We start from the raw sequence: 18262 nt of genomic DNA, 5'->3' as shown, positions 1-18262 counted from the left end.
ATAAAAGCGAAAGGTCACTGACAGACTCAATCACTCACTCATCACGAAATCTCAGAAACTATAGGTACAAGTGCTAGGAGTCTCAAATTTTGCATGGCGGTTCGTTTTAATTAGTACGTAGGTACTTACTAAGACGGGATTTTGCAAAATTCAACCCCTAAGGGGGTAAAAATGGGGTTTCAAGTTTGTATTAAAGTCCACTGTTTTTGAAGTGTAGTAGTAGGGGCACCTACTATCGGGATGAATTCGCGTTTGATAGAGTCATATTCAATTAATCATTACGCCTAGACTAGTTGATATAAAGCTAAGGTATTAACATCAGTTTTTAGATAATAACTTAGTGCATGTAAAAAGTAGAAAAAAACGTTTGCTAGTTTTTTTGTAAAATTGAAACATTGAAAAATTTAAGTAAAGCATCATTTTTATTGTATTTTTTTCTTTTGAAGTGTCTCTTACAGATTTTAATGGGAGCTATGATCAATTTGTTGATGTCTACTTATTACCTACTCTTCTACTCGTAGCTGTCGAACGAATTCACTTTTATGCTTGTAGGCCCTGCACTTCGGTAGACATCGTTAAATAAATGAATCCAGACTCGGAAACCCAAAAAATTCAATTAGCTGCAATTTTTAAAAAGTAGGGATAAAATGTTTGTTTTTTGTTGTTAAAATTGATCATATTATTGCACCCTAACGGGTCGGACACTGGTGACCAGACACACTGTATATTTTATTCAATGATTGATACTGTCGATAGAAGTTTAAATTTTCCTAAATAAATTCTATTAAATAACTAGCTTTCCGCCCGCGGCTTTGCCCGCGTGGAATTTTGTCTGTCACAGAAAAACTTTATCGCGCGCGTCCCTGTTTCAAAAACCGGGATAAAAACTATCCTATGTTCTTTCCCGGGACTCAAACTATCTCTATGCCAAATTTCATCAAAATCGGTTGCGAGGTTTAAGCGGGAAAGCGTAACAGACAGACAGACAGACAGAGTTACTTTCGCATTTATAATATTAGTTGGGATATACTCTACCTCATAAATATGAGGTAGAGTAACCTCCGTCTGCAGCGGTCGAGGAGTCGCCGAAGAGAAGCGTAATTTGCCGCTTTCATCAATTTAATGGACTTTTGAACTACATATTAGTAAGTTTAGAACGAATGGTGCATTCATTAGCACTGTATGGTCCTGATCTCTAGAAAAAAGGTTTATAATTAAAATAATGAGCCTTAGCGAATAGACAGATTTTGAGACGTAGGGGTGAAATGCACAATGAAAATATACATAATCATTATTTTATTTACTTTTTTTTTAAATTACTCCAGTTTTTAATAGTTTCGTACAGAACTTGTTTGTGGATGCGGTGTATTGTTGTACGTACATAGCGAGTCGTTGCTCTGGCTTGTGCTTGCTAAGCTCGCGTAGGGTGTTGTTTACGAGCTCCGGTGATTTGTTTTGTTTGAGGCAAACTGGCGCGCCTGGGGCCAGCCGCTGCCATCAAACAGCGCGCGTCCTTGGGACTTCACCGTACGTAACCAGCCATAGGTACGGTCTGATACAAATTTTCCACTGAAACTCTTTGTACTCACGCGGAGTATAATACATAACAAAAAAAATCATAGCGGTTAATGTGTGTACAATTAATTTATTTGATTTCATACGTATATTAATAACAATTAGATTATCGCATTTACATGAAAAATTATACATATAAAAATATGTATATCTAAATATTGTTTAACTCAAAGGTGACTGACTGACAGACTGACATAGTGCTATATCAACGCACAGCCCAAACCACTGGACAGAGGCATGCAGGTAGTTGTGAGGACGTAGGCATACGCCAAGAAAGGATTTTACGAAACTCCACCCATAAAGGGGGTAAAACGGGATCCACGCGTACGAAGTCGCGGGCGGCCCATGAAGCTAAAGATAAAAATGGAGGGCAGAGTTGAAACAAAAACTTGAGTCAAATACCTACTTATATCTATCTCGCTCTCTGCGGCCCTACCTCTCTTTTAAGTGTGAACTGTAGTATTGCTATCTTCTGATTTAAATCTCCTTGTAAATTCTTCGAAATAGCCAATTCACTAACCAAATCAGAAGTTAAACAAATAAATAATTAATATTTGAAACTAAGATTACCTAGTTAAATAAAAAATCACAAAATTGTCGGCCATTTAGGCTTAATGTGTTGGCGAATCAGGGAATTACAATCCCAATTCCTGGGTAATCGGTACCATGTGCCAACATCGGCCCAATCCGGCCCATCATGGCGGTTGTTTACTATTTTGTTTATTAAGCAGTTAATTTCGTTTGTGATTGTTTACAGGAAATAATCATTGTTTTATCACAAGAATTGGTGCAAAATTTTGTAGTGCGTGGTTGCGGTAGTACGTGGTGTCCTGGAAGTGACATAAGATTCCACGCGTAAGTGTTTATTTCGTGATTTCCGACATTGGATCATTGTAAACATTTTTCACATTTTTTACAGTAATTTCTTCCTAAAACGTTTTACCAGTAATTACACTTATCATTTTTAATGATACCTATGTCAAGAAATAAAGATTTTACATTGGTTTCATTGAATTTGAGCAATTTTATATTTTTTGTTTATTTAGAAAGAGCGAGTCTGCCCACAGAGAGCGAGATAGTGATACTTACCCAAGTAACATTTTACTCCATTTAAGAGTTCAATAGTCGTTCACATGTACTCCACAAGCTGTGTATGTCAGCTGTATACGAGCTGTATAGCTTGCTATAATGCTTTTATAGAACCAGTTTGGGCACAAATTAGACAGCTTTAAGTTCACTATGGCTGTACATTAGCAGTATAATAGCATTATAATAGCAGTTTAAGTAGTAACATCGTACTTAAGGCTGACTTACGGCACTATATGGGACGCAGTGTGAACCATACAACGTACGTGAGGACAATAAAGAGTAACAAGTGGCTAAATGCACAGCTTTCAAAGTTATAAAGTCCGACAAAAGTACTCCAATGCTACATAAAGTTCACGTGTGTCCTAAATTATTTCCACATTTTAATATTAGTTTGGTATTTGTACGTGAGTGCCAAGAGGAAACAACTCGGGCGGATAATATAATCATTTATGCAAATAATAACACGGGTTTTAAATACTTAATAATGTTAATGCCATTGGGAATGCAACTTTATCGTGAAATGTATACATATTTACAGCTAAAATATTTACGCGCCTCTGTAAAAACGCGATATTCATTTTAAAATATTTAAAACTGGCTGAGAGGAAATCTACAATTTTCAGTTTTTGATATTGTATTGGCATTATAATTATACTACGGTAATTAATTATAACATGAAACCAAAACTCAATCGCTCTATCTGCGAATTTTGTGATAAATCTGCATTAATTTTGGAGATTTATTTGGTAAATATTTTAGGTTATGTAGAACAAAATGGTGGAAATGAAATACGGCTATGTGAACTGTTATAACTCCAATTTAATGCGGTGAGCGTATATTAGGTTCACATGTGTTCTGTTAGAATGCTGTTATCTATATTAAGTTCCACATTTGTACCACTACAGCGCTAATGTCTATAAATTTATTCTAATGTGAACTTATGTACAGCTTTAAGATGTACCTAGTTCAGGTCAATTGTGTATCTTTAATTCTTTCAAATACTGAAATTTTAGAGATCCGCAATAAAAATTATTAATGTCCGTTAAATCGCCTAGCCCAGGTACTAATAGTCAAGTATGAATACCTAAAGCATCAGACGGTAGTGTTCCCGGTTTAAATTCGTTTATTATGCCTGACAATTTATTCAAAGCGGAATGAGGAATACGATTTTCAATAGCCCATGTTCTTATTTTTTTGCTAAAGGTTAAATAATTGTCTAAATCAAAATTGTATTCACTATCACTAGAACTGCAATCATCACACTCTGATATCTGTATATTTTGAAGGGAACTTTCAGGTTCAGGCATAATATTTTCCTCTGCATCATGTACAGAACCACCATAAATACAACTAAAAACAGGCTTGGGGAAAAGTGTAATAGAATATCACATTCACATTCATTTTCAGCTTAAAGCAAATAAGAGTAGTACTTGTGGACAAATAAACTGCTATTGATGTTAATGGACAACACATATAGTCCTTTTAACAGCCTACAGTGCACATGCAAACCATTGAAACACTTTTGTACAGATAGTAAAAAAAGGTTATTTTATTAACACAAACAAGTCCTACTACAGCTACTAGCTGTATAACAGTCTAAAACAAGTAAACATAACAGCCTTTGGCTTTATAAATGACCACGTGTGTTCTATTAAAATGCTAGCTCTATAACATCGTACAAGTAGGCCGTTAAACAGCGGTTGCCGTATCTCTACCCTCCTATAATGCTCTTAGTCAGACGGCTGACTAAAGGATAGTTGTTAGAGTATTATAACACCAACAATCGTATAAAAGTATAACTCTACACTAGTCTACACTCCTATAAGTCCCTTAGACAGGTATAGGTGTGTGGCCTCCATTTTTATCTGTAGCTTCATGGGGCGGCCGCTAGTTAAATAATAAATGTCTTTAGACAATTTCACACAGCGCCATCTAGCCCCAAATTAAGCAACTAATATGCTTGTGTTTTGGGTGCTAGTATGAGGTACTTAAACAACTTTTAAATACACACATATTATTATTATACATCGTAACACTAAGGTAACACCCAGACCGGACACAGAAATTAAAATTCATCATTTCAATTTCTGCCCGGTCGGGAATCGAACCCGGGACCTCTCGGCATAGTAGGTAGTCTGTTTCGAACCACTACACCAAACAGCCGACCGAATTAAATTAGGGTAGAAACAGCCAGCAATCAAAAATGACTTACATTACTTATTTATTCTCAATAAACTCATTTTATTTTTGCAACTTTTACTGCTTTATTCTTTTTGTACACACAATGGCGGACTATGAACTATTTTATAACAATCTAAAATATTGGTCATACACTTAGTTCAGGCACAGATAATATAGGTAGTTCAGGCATAGAAACATTCGTTGTAATGTGATGTAGAGTTATTAAAATTATGTCATACTTTTTTCATTCGTCGTTTTTAATAAATAAGACCCCGGTTTTATGCTTGAATGATAAAAAAAACGAAGAAAAATATAAATCAGAAAGAAAATTAGATTTCCACAGAATGCTAGTCTAGTCTGTATGTTGAAAGACCTTAATAAATTATGGAAGGAGTATCCTCATCATTTAGATTGTTTTAATGATAATACAACCTACCTGTAGGTAATACAACTATTGAAAACAAATGAAACTTATTATAAAAAAATAGCTGATCAAGAGCTCCGCCACTGCGACGTGCGGATAGAAACCGAGTTACATAACTACCACAGTGCTCAGCACACCAGCTCAGCATGCACCTTACATAATACTTATCATAATGCAACAAAAATAATTTATAAAGTAGCAAACACGTCATGTCATATAATAAACACTATGATTTCATGAGTTTAATTAATCATTAATACCTACTGGTATTTCGTATTTGCTTAATCTATAAGTTGTAAGTCTCCGAATATCTGTACCTACCATGAAATATCACGAAACTTTCCTGATACGAATAGGACGTGGCTACTCGATTAACTGACGTCACGAATATATTTCAGTTGTCTACTTGCAGCATAAGCAAAACCTCGTAGTGGCATTTAACTACATATTGACTACTTATTCTGTTAAAAATTTACGTAGGCACACTTCAGTCTTTTGTCACAGTCAGTCATAAGAAGCATTAAATACTCAACACATTGTGCATAACTTACGTCTGAAACTCAATCGATAAATGGTCGGCAGCAGTTAATCTTTCGACTTCCGCCGTTTGCAGCAGTGCCTCCGGGCAGACGGAGGTGTTTATTTATGTCGCACCTGGTGGCAGCAGCGGAGGAGGTCGCTCGCCGCGGACACGCTTGCGGGCTGGAGGGCGCGCGCCCGACTGGGCCCGGGCGCGCCGGGCGCAGGCGCCGTGCCCTCGCGCGCCCGCCACGTGCGGCCGCTTGACCTGCGGAGCCCTCACACACTACCGACACGACGCTGCGACGCCACGACGCCGCAAACGTTCCCTTGCAAACTTTTTGCTTAACTTTGAGCTTGCATGCCTCCGAAGAACGCTAGGATTACGTGTACCTACTGTATAATTAAAATAGGTGAAACTTTCTCTTGCTGCTACATTTTTTCAATGTGGCGGCGCGAGCGGCAACCATACGAGTTCGCAAAGTTGAAAAGCGGAAAGAGCATATCGAAATCTAGGTATATGAGTACCAATTTTCATTACTCCCGGAAAACTTTCCAGGTAACCCCATTATTTTGTACCAAATGACTGGACTATAAATGTGTTTACGTAAAGCTATCTATCCAAAAAAGTAGTCGACATAAAATATTAAAAACAAGAGTAGCATCACAGCAGGTGGTCATTCTACTTCTAAACTATATTTACCTAAACTAAATTAAAAGGACAATGACCAAAAATGTATGGAGTGTGGTCCAAATGTCCACCACTAACGAGATCTATGTAGTAAAATAGTGTACTAAATACTGATTCATTATAACCAAACCGCAATCAAAAATATGCTGTCAGTAAAAAGTTATGACTGAATGAAAAGTCATGTTTTTTACCTTTTCATCCGAAAAATGTTCTTGATATGATTGTATCGATTGCACATTTTGGACTAATCTACGCATGTTATGTCATGTCGCATGTGGCGCGGGGTTATAGATGAATTTTATTTAATACTAGCTTTCCGCCCGCGGCTTCGCCCGCGTGGAATTTTGTCTGTCACAGAAAAACTTTATCGCGCGCGTCCCTGTTTCAAAAACCGGGATAAAAACTATCCTATGTTCTTTCCCGGGACTCAAACTATCTCTATGCCAAATTTAATCAAAATCGGTTACGAGGTTTAAGCGGGAAAGCGTAACAGACAGACAGACAGACAGAGTTACTTTCGCATTTATAATATTAGTTGGGATTATACTAGCTGTGCCTACGACTTTGTACGCGTAAAATTAGTTTGAATAATATTTCCCATTTTTACAACATTTGTCTTTACTGCTCCGCCCTTATTGGTTGTAGGGTGATGTTATTTATCCTAAAACCATCCTTGATAAATGGGCTATCCATAACAAAAATAATTTTTCAAATCGAACCGGTAGTTCCTGAGATTAGCGCGTAAACTACTACAATTTTTGAAACAGTCATAACTTTTTACTGACAGCTTATTTTTTTTTGGTCCCATACTGAAAGTTAATCTCTATTTAATGGACTATAAGCCAATATAGGTCTCATTCGTGGTGGACATTTGGACCACTTTTGGTCATTGTCCTTTCTGGAAATCATCCGGCAAACATTGTTGAGGATCTGGATCTAATTAAGAAAACAGTACGCGATACTTTCTTTTGGTAAAAGCTAGTATTATAGTGTCTAAACTCGCATAGGCCTAAATTTAATCTACTATACAGGGTGGAAACGATAAGTGATCTCACTCGATTATTTCTAAACTATACAAGATTTCGAAAAACTGGTTACTGATCCTGAAAGTGCTTCACGAGCTCTTTCAAACGGTACCAATAATAGGTTACAGAATTAACTGGATCTATCCGAAAAATCAATGTTTTCAACCTCCATACAAAATGTATGCCAGCCACACAATATTAGAAGATTTAGAAGTGTAATTTTTTTTAAATTAAATAATAAACACTTACAATGAACTCGTAAATTCCATTCTTATTTAAAATTATTCATGGAAAACATTGGTTTTAGGCTTTACTTGCTATAACATTATCAAGACATGAGCGCCATGACTGTGGCAGTACTAAATGTATGGAAACTGGAAACATTGAATTCGGATAGATCCAGTTTATTTTGTAACTTATTATTGATACCGTTGGATAGAGCTCGTGAAGCACTTTCAGGATCAGTTACCCGTTTTTGGATATCTTGTATAGTTTTTAATATTATGTGGTTTTACTAAATGTATGGAAGCTGGATACATTGAATTTTCCGATAGATCCAGTTTATTTTGTAACCTATTATTGGTATCGTTGGATAGAGCTCGTGAAGGACTTTCAGGATCAGTAACCAGTTTTTGGATATCTTGTATAGTTTAGAAATAATCGAGTGAGATCACTTATCGTTTCCACCCTGTATAAAAATAAGTCGGGTTTTCCTTCCTGACACTATAACTCCAGAACGCACGAACCGATATCCACGGTTTTGCATTCGTTGAAAAGGTCTCGGGCTCCGTGAGGTTTATAGCAAAGAAAATTCAGGAAAAATTTCAACAGAAAAGCGGGAAGGGGGTAACACGGGGTCCACGCGTACGAAGACGCGGGCGGCCGCTAGTAAGGAAAAAAAACTACAACACTCCTTCGTCTACGTTCGTCTATGAGTATTTTTCTAAGTAAAATCGGCAAATTGTAGACCTATTAGTCCAGTCAAATTAGACATGAACCCTGCAATAATTCGCATACAGCTGAAAATTGGTACGAATGTTCGGAGCACCATTATGAATTAACTGTGAAAAGTCCCCATCGATCCGACATGTGCTAAAAAAAAATTCAAGGTCTAACTTAAAAAATACGCGTTTTTGAGATTTTCAGCAAAACGGTAAGTTTTATCACAAAAATATGTATGACAAGGTTTAAGACCATACAATTATCTATCAAAATTGTCTATACACTTTCTCCTAAGAGTCATCGTTTCTGAGATTCGATGATCCGAATAGTCAAAAAAGTGTTTTCTTCATAACGGTCTTACACATAAATCCAATGTGATATCGCCTCGTGGCTCGACTCAGCATTGTATCATGATGTGTTGTCGACGTCGAATATAAAATGATTAACCTCAATGTCGTCTGTCATCTTTAATTATCGAAAAATGGGTGCAACTTTGACGAAGGACTGCACCGTGAGTTTCTAAGATACGAAGTTTTCGTGTCCATTATGTTTAAGAGCTCTTATATGCACACGTCACTACTCTACTTGTAACTCTATGGTCACTCTTTTAGCCCGGTCAAGTCAGAAAATCCAGGTTATAATAATTCGCATAGAGCTGAAAATTTGTGTGGATGTTGAGAACACCATCCTAATTGAAATGTCAAAAGTCCCCGACGATCCGTCATTTAAAAAAAAAGTTTTCGAAGTCCAAAGATTTTTGCATTTTTTGGCCAAGTAGTAAACTTATCATAAAAATAGATAAGAAATAAAAGTAGACCATAATATTATCTATTAAAATTATCTTTACCCCTTTTTCCTAAGAGTCACCGATTATGAGGTAGAACGATTCAAAAAGTTGGAAAAGATGTTCTCGTTATATGCACATGTTTCCACAACACCTATGAGGGTTATTTGGCGCATTTTTTTTACCAGGTTTCCCCAGTAGGCCTTTTTTAAGATGTATTTGTTATCCTGTTCAATTCAAAACTATTTTAATAGAGTTGAAGTTGTGGACTTGTGGAGTAGTTAACAGAATGCGAATTCTCCAACTTTTTGCATCGTTACCACATAAACGGTGACTCTTAGGAAAAAGGGGCAAAGACAATTTTAATAGATAATTTTATGATCTACTACTATTTCTTATTATTTCTTATGATAAGTTTACTGTTTGGCGGAAAAATGCAAAAAACTTGGACTTCGTAAATTTTTTTTTCAAATGACGTATCGTTGGGGACTTTTGACATTTCATTAAGGATGGTGTTCTCAACATTCACACAAATTTTCAGCTCTATGCGAATTATTATAACCTGGATTTTCTGACTTGACCGGGCTAAAAGAGTGACCATAGAGTTACAAGTAGAGTAGTGACGTGTGCATATAAGAGCTCTTAAACATAATGGACACGAAAACTTCGTATCTTAGAAACTCACGGTGCAGTCCTTCGTCAAAGTTGCACCCATTTTTCGATAATTAAAGATGACAGACGACATTGAGGTTTATCATTTTATATTCGACGTCGACAACACATCATGATACAATGCTGAGTCGAGCCACGAGGCGATATCACATTGGATTTATGTGTAAGACCGTTATGAAGAAAACACTTTTTTGACTATTCGGATCATCGAATCTCAGAAACGATGACTCTTAGGAGAAAGTGTATAGACAATTTTGATAGATAATTGTATGGTCTTAAACCTAGTCATACATATTTTTGTGATAAAACTTACCGTTTGGCTGAAAATCTCAAAAACCCGTATTTTTTAAGTTAGACCTTGAATTTTTTTTTTAGCACATGTGGGATCGATGGGGACTTTTCACAGTTAATTCATAATGGTGCTCCGAACATTCGTACCAATTTTCAGCTGTATGCGAATTATTGCAGGGTTCATGTCTAATTTGACTGGACATAGGAACATTTGAATTTGACATTCAGATGTAATAAATTCTCTATGACGATAAGTATGACAGCAGACAGAAGCCCAAATGACGGTTACAGATTAAAGTATTTCATGTCTTGTATTATTTTAATGTTAGTAGTGTATTGGTGAATAGTGTAAAAACGTTACAGCATTTAGAGTGGTCCATCGCTCAGAGCGGGGCCTGAGGGGCGCGGCCACCATGTTCATCTACACGTTCATGGCGGGCATCGTGGACACCATCACCGGCGGTAAGTTTGTTCCCACGGAACTCATAATGTAGGATTTATGGAAGCATTCCTTCAATGACCGATGCATATCATATTAATTCAATTATGCCTGTTATTACTAGTGCGTGCAGCATTTATCGAGCTTAGTGTTTTCAGCTCTGATCACATTAATTTGGTTTAATATGTATGTTAAAGTGTAAGTACACATAAGAACGTACGAGAATGATGGACTTAATCGGTTCCAGGCGATGACGAGCAGAACTACGATCCTCACACCCACCGAAAAGTGGAAAGACCCACATCGTGAGTCCGTTACTGCATTTTAAAATATGTACTAAAACATATATCTCATGCCACAGTTTCATGGTTGCATATTTGAAATAATAAGTCGTTTCCAGATACATGGACACCATGATCCACCTGCTGAAGGGCAGCATCGGCGCCGGCATCCTGGCCATGCCCGACGCCATGTCGCGCATGGGCATCGTGTTCGGCATCGTGGGCGTCGTGTTCATCGCCGTGTTCGCCACCTACTGCATCCAGCTCCTGGTCAGCAGACTCTTACTCAAACCTCATACGAATTCACCAGTTAACTGAAACCGAAACTTATCACATCAAAATCCTTTGAACATTGTGAAAATTAAGGTCGTTTGCCGACAAAACAAACGAGATCTAAAAGTGTGCCAAGTCAAGTTCTGTAGATAGCCCTGAAAAAAGCACTAGATTTGATTTGGCAAATTTTCACGGTTTTCATCCACAATACTTGGCATATTAGATAAACCACATGTTTTTATTCGACAACCTTACGTTTTTTATACATATTCAAAACCTCATTATTAAAAAAATAGTATTGCTTTTATAAATAACCATATTATCTTAAGCTTCCAAATTCCTTTGTTCTTTGCCACATATTTTTCGAAAACTAATTGACTACTACTACTAATTTCTGGGTCCCGTACGTAGTCCTCTGATTTCTAGTGTACCTACTAGGAACACTAGAAATCAGAGTCGTAGAGAATTAATGGAAATTATGTAGTAGGATGTTAATTACCCGTTTCCAGCAAATTAAAAAAAAGTTAAGACCTAAAATGGTAAATAATATTAACCGTTGACCGAGGTTTCCGCATTTTCGTTTTTTTCGACATTTACACCAAATGGTGGTTTTGATCGTTGCATTCCCCAGATCGCGGCGCAGTACGAGCTGTGCAAGCGCTGGCGGCGCGGGTACATGGCCTACCCCAAGTCCATGCGGCTGGCGCTGCAGGACGGCCCGCCGTGCCTGCGCTGGGCCGCGCGCCCCTTCTACTACTTCGTGGACGTGGTGCTCATCCTCTGGCAGCTCGGCATCTGCTGCATCTACCTCATCTTTGTCGCCGAGAACGTCAAACAGGTACACACATATGACAAGTACCTACATAAGCTCCTCTTTCTTACTTCAAAATAAATATTATTTCTTTAGATAAATAGTTAAATAAAAATAAACTTTTTTAAAAACAAGCTTTTATTCTGAATTTCGAAAGCTTGTATCGCGCATGGAATTTATTCCTCTTTTTCTCTGTTTGCGCTACAAGCTTTCGAAATTCAGAATAAAAGCTTTTTTTTAAAAAAGTTTATTTTTATTATAATTTTATTTTACACTTTTTAGCTATATCTTAATCTCAGGACCCTGGACATTATCTAACACTAAAGTGCTCGAAAAGACAAATCCAACGAACCCAAACTCGATGAGTTTCCGCCGTTTTGTTTAGGAGTTCCTATGACCACCTCCCGACTCCATCATCAGACTAGCTCAATGGTACCATAATATTGCATTGTCATCGTACTTACATAAGTATACCAAATTTCAGCTCAACCGGTTGAGGAGAACTGGTCTTAAATTCAGTTGCAAGATTTGTCCCACACATACTAACAAGTGAAGTCAATATAAAGCTTGTAAAAATAAGTAAGCTTACTCCATGTTCTGATAGGTAGTTAGAACAAAGCTAATTCAGTTAAATAGTTAAATAAAATACATACCGGGTGGAAACGATAAGTGATCTCATTCGATTATTTCTAAACTATTACAAGATATCGAAAAACTAGTTACTGGCCCTGAAAGTGCTTCACGGGCTCTATCCAACTAATATAATAGAAAACAATAGTTTACAGAATTAACGGGATCCATCCGTTATAATTATGCTAGCGATACATTATTAGAAGTGTTGAATTTTTTTATTTAAATAATAAAGTCTTAAAATGAACTCGCAAATTGCATTCTTATTTAAAAAGTTTTGTGGAAAACATTGGTTTTAGGCTTTACTTGCATTTATAACATTATCAAGACATGAGTGTCATGATTGTGGCTGTACTTAATGTATGGAAGCTGAAAACATTGAATTTTCGGATAGATCCAGTTTATTTCGTAACCCATTATTGATACCGTTGGATAGAGCTCGTGAAGCACTTTCAGAATCTTACCAGTTTTTGATCTTGTATAGTTTTTAATATTAAATTATGTGGTTTTACTAAATGTATGGAAGCTGGAAACATTGAATTTTCGAATAGATCTAGTTTATTTTGTAACTTATAACCAGTTTTTGGATATCTTGTAAAGTTTAGAAATAGTAGAGTGAGATCACTTATCGTTTCCACTCTGAATACATACTAAAATAGAGAAACACAGGTCTCAACGCGACGTTTGAATAATGCCTGCCACCACATTATTTTCCGCCTCAGGTAGAGAAAATTTTAATATTAATTACAATGCTTCATTAACTTCTAATTACAATGCTTAATCTTTTGTTTTTATTTAAAATCTTACATTTTCTTACCAAACTTACAAATGTAGAGCCATTCTCAGCTTCGTTACTAACAAAGAGTTGAATGGCGCGTCAGGAGCGACTCCGTTCAAACGCCTATTGCAAACGTTGTAATAGGTATAGAGACATGAGATTTGGTTTTACGATGAAAAATACGACAAAGTAATAAAAAGAACATGTAATATGGGTATTATTTGGATAAAATCAAATAATTAACTAACAAACTAAAATACAGATTTTTTTCAAAAGGTAACATGGCCTGTGCAATGCAGGTGGGGGCGCCCCCACGCCCCCGGCCCGCTGGCCATCACGGAGTGCTGGACAAAGACCTATAGACAAAGAGCTAGTGAACGCCAGACCTACGACATTTTAGTTGGCCGATAGTTGTGCCCGATTTCAAATTGTATGAAGAATCGGCCAAATCGAATCGGCGTAGTGTGCGCACTCCCATACATGCCCAATTGCCCATACTGATCAACTGCCCGACTAAACTATCGGCCGACGAAAAATCAACGGTGTGCGCCTACTCTAAAATCTGATTTTATGTATATTATTTTATGTAATCATTTAGCAATGATTAGAAGTTGTTTCCACATCAGCCAGATAGTTTTGACAGTTTCAACCCATTGTCAGACAGTTTATTTAGGATAGCTGCCAAAGCCACGATGACTCAAACTTCATGATCCACCAACATTCTAACCTATATTGGGAGCATACGCTGACAAAATTTCAGCTTTTATAAAATGACGTAGGTCTGGCGTTCACCAGCTCACTCCAACCTTAGACAATTATATAAATATTTGTACGCTGACTAATACAGCAAATAGAGCTCTATACAGCAATGTTACAAGATACGTGATGATTCCACTACTCAAAATTGTGCATATTAATTTTTGAATTTCTATTTCATAATTTCTAATGTAAGTAATGCAATGCAACATACATTTTATCTTTCAGGTGTGTGACTTCAATGACGTGGTGTTCTCAATACGTATCCACATCGCGTTTCAGCTCGGGCCCCAGCTCCTCCTGAACCTAATTAAGAACCTTAAACTTCTGACACCTTTATCCACGATCTCGAACGTAGTGACCATCTTAGGGCTGATCCTCGTATTCTTCTACCTGATAGAAGATGATGTTGTCCTTAGTAAAGAAATGCTTGAAATCAAACGTTGGGAAGACATTCCTGTTTTCATAGGAATAACGTTGTTTGCTCTGGAAGCCGTCGGTGTGGTGAGTTAAAAAAAAAGTAGCTAAATAACATAGTTATAGTTCCAAATTACTGAACTGTCCTATCCATGACATTGACAGTGGGGAGCCACCGTCAATACCGGATCGCTGGTTCCAATTTTTGCCATGTCATTGTTGGAAACCATATAGTTGAACGATGGTAGCGCCCCCCTGTCATTGAGTTTGGTGGTCTTTCACGCAAAAAAATGCTGATTCGAACCCCGTTGATGGTGGACTATGGTGGTGAACACTCTCGTAACACAAGCATATTTAATGACATGACATCCGCAGGTTCTGGCGCTGGAGTACAACATGGAGCAGCCCAAGCAGTTCGTGGGGCTGGTGGGGCTGTTCAACGTGGGCATGCTGATCATCATGAGCATGTACGCGCTGGTGGGCGTGTTCGGCTACCTCAAGTACGGGCACAGCATCAAGGCCTCGCTCACGCTCAACCTGCCGCACGAACAAAAGTCAGTTCAATCACAGCACTTCATCTTACCTTCTGTATATCTGCATCACATACCTACTGACCTATTGTAGGGTCTGATATAAATGTCCGTCCATTATAGATTTAGAATTGGGAAGAAGTACCTGTCTACGTTTTCTTTCTATTAATTTAATCCGACAAACTTGATAGCAGAACATATTATTATTTCTTAATCGCATATTATATCGGAAATAAAGACTAATTGACTGACTATTCTGAGCTCGGGAGCTTCAGATCGCAAGTACTTGATGTATATTATTACCATATTTACCATACATTGTAAATATAGGTTTATTCTTCCGCAGAAAGGCGCAGGCAGCAAAAATAACACTCGCACTCGCCATTTTCCTCTCATTCCCCCTACAGAACTTTGTGGCCTACAACATTTTGTGGCGAAAACTTAGGAAGACCATACCAGAGTCGAAGCATTGTCTTCTTGACTACACACTGCGAGTACTGCTCGTCATCATTCCGTGTAAGAATCTAATTTAACTATTACTATAATAACTAAACGTCATATTATTAGCCTTTTACATAACGCCACCATCTAGTCATAAACATCATAAAACTTAACGGGGCTTGTAGGTGTCTACCTATCAATATTAACTATGAGATCCAAACAATTAAATAGATGTATGATGTTACGTACTTATGTATACGAGGCCCGTGCCCAATTCTGTGCATGGGGCCCTTTAATTATGTTCTCGTTGAGAGTCAGCAGTCAGCACGGTGCGGTACGGTGTTTCTTTAAATAGCAATAGACTGCCAGCAGACAACTACGCACTCTGCACAGCTCATACGTCGTCTCCTCTCGTCTCGTATCCTATTCTCTCTTCTCCGCTCCGCTTTGATGGAAATAGCCTGCCAGCTTCGCCGCACATCTTCTCCCGTCTTCGCTCCACCTTGGTGGAAACCGGGACTAATACAAAAATGCGTGTTCTATACTATCATGCGGGGATCGACTTCTGACATACTCGTAGTTGTTCAAATTTACAAGTGCCATGCTTTCACAATTTTAGTGAGTAAAATACTTGTTATAAATTAATTTATAACAAGTATTTTAAGACGATAAAAAGGGTATTATGCGTTTAAGAATCGCTCTGGCCACAGGGTTGCTGGCGATGGCGATGCCGCACCTGGGCCCCTTCATCGCGCTGTTCGGCGCCTTCTGCCTGTCGCTGCTGGCCATCGTGTTCCCGGGGCTCATGGACGCCTGCATCTGGTACCCGGACCGCTACGGCGCTTGCCGCTACAAGCTGCTGCGCGACGTCTTCATCGTCGTCGTCGGCTCCTGCTGCCTGGTGGCCGGCTGCTACACCAGCGTGCTCGAGATCATCGAACACGCTATTGTAGCAACGGCGTCGGCGTCGGAGTAACAGTATTCTCTTGGGTACATACACTTAAGCAAAACATCAATCATCTAAACATTTCTATTTGTATATTCACTATGCACTGTCTCCTACATGTTCGTTGTAAAATATATTATAAATAAATTAAATATTTCTTTTGTTTTATTTGATTTCCCATTATTGTTATAAATAAATATAAAATAACAAGATTAGTTTTGGGCTGATTATCGTACCTTATAATGCCGGCAAGCAGTTTCTCTTCAACCCACTTTTGTCTTAAACCGATGTAGTCCCCCGTGGTTGGGGCCCGCGGGGCTTCTGGTTACTGCGTGATGATGGGCGGCTGTGGTCCAGATGACACTCTCGGTCGACATGTCTCAATAAAGCGATCGATCTTGCCTTCGTGATTGTTATCGTCTGTGAAGTAAGGTGCCTCTAGTTCTTCAGCCGCCGTTCCTTAGGGAGAAGTGGCATCTCCCTTATGGCGCATCCACACATGCCGCCGGCTTATGCCGCCGGGTTTGCCGCCGGCTTTCAAAATGCCTTGCCAGTGTGCCCTCCTAGCCGCCAGGTTGGCCGCCGGCCGTGCTGCCCGGCATGTGTGGATGCGCCATTATACTGACATGGCCCTAACCCTAACTATGGGCTCTAGTTTAACTAGCTGTTACCCGCGGCACCCGCGGCATCACCCGCGTGCTATTCAGTGTGTTACAGATCGTCGTAATTATAGCTTATATGTTATTCTGGGTTATAAACAATAATACTGTAAAGTTTCATCAAAATCCGTTTAGTAGTTTTTTACGTGAAAGAGACATTCAGACATCCAGACATCCAAACTTTCGCATTTATAATATTAGTACCTCGGAGTAGGAAGTAGGATAGTAGGATAGGAAGTAGGATAGTAGGATAGGAAGTAGGATTATCTTTAAGGACACTGAAGCAAACGCTGAACTGTCCCACCAAACTCAATGACGGGGGGCGCTACCATCGTTCAACTATATGGTATCCACGTGGTTTCCATCATGGCAAAAATCGGAACCAGCGATCCGGTAGGTATTGACGGTGGCGCCCCGCTGTCAATGTCATAGTATAAGATCCCGCTATACAACGACCTTCACCGAGATGCTTATTTGATGAAACATATTTTATATTCAATTTAACATGTCAATAATTATATTGCTTAAGGGTTGCCTAATAAATTTCAGTCCAGGATATGATTAATTAATCATTAAAAAAAGTTTTATTTTTAAATATTTCATCGGTTTGATTATTAAACAAACTCCATACCAATCGAAAGTATGAAGCCCATAGAATATGCAAACGTTAGGTTGCCTATTCTTTTCCAGTCATAACTCTCGGGTTGCCAGGTATAAACAGGTAAATTGATAGAGCATTTTGCATCGGTCTGATAATTTAATCAAATATAAATGAAAATAAAGATTATTTCATTATGAACACGGTGGTATAGGATTGCCTGCGAAAAATCAGTCCTGAATGACGGTTGTCGAATTTTGTAAAGTGAAATTAAAATTGAAAGGTGACATTTTTCGAGTAGTTGGCAACATTTGGGAAAGACGAGTTGTATGAGGCGTTTGTGTGTCTTGTCAAGAGGCGTTGCTTGGGTGAAGAAATTTCTCCAGTGTTGCCATGCTTTCGGAGATTTGGTCCAAAAATGTCGAAAGTGGAAATAACGACTTCCGGTCAAAAATTTGGATGACGCCTCCTGCAAAAGGGTCGTACAAATGACATTTGACCATTTTCATC

At 38.3% G+C, this 18262-nt stretch overlaps 1 protein-coding gene across 1 annotated transcript; it reads left to right on the top strand.

Moving 5' to 3' along the window:
• The first annotated feature begins 10484 nt into the window (after nucleotides 1–10484).
• On the top strand, nucleotides 10485–16578 carry LOC135087036 (proton-coupled amino acid transporter-like protein CG1139). Its single transcript, XM_063981888.1, has 8 exons — nucleotides 10485–10655; nucleotides 10880–10937; nucleotides 11033–11183; nucleotides 11818–12024; nucleotides 14390–14665; nucleotides 14954–15132; nucleotides 15455–15624; nucleotides 16260–16578. Exons 1-8 carry the CDS (start codon nucleotides 10607–10609, stop codon nucleotides 16523–16525), a joined length of 1356 nt encoding a protein of 451 aa, XP_063837958.1. The 5' UTR covers nucleotides 10485–10606; the 3' UTR covers nucleotides 16526–16578.
• Nucleotides 16579–18262: the final 1684 nt, after the last annotated feature.

This window comes from Ostrinia nubilalis, chromosome Z, assembly GCF_963855985.1.
Source record: "Ostrinia nubilalis chromosome Z, ilOstNubi1.1, whole genome shotgun sequence".
Taxonomy (NCBI): domain Eukaryota; kingdom Metazoa; phylum Arthropoda; class Insecta; order Lepidoptera; family Crambidae; genus Ostrinia; species Ostrinia nubilalis.
The sequence above is the reverse complement of the archived record's forward strand: the minus strand, read 5'-3'. Positions and strand labels throughout refer to the sequence as shown.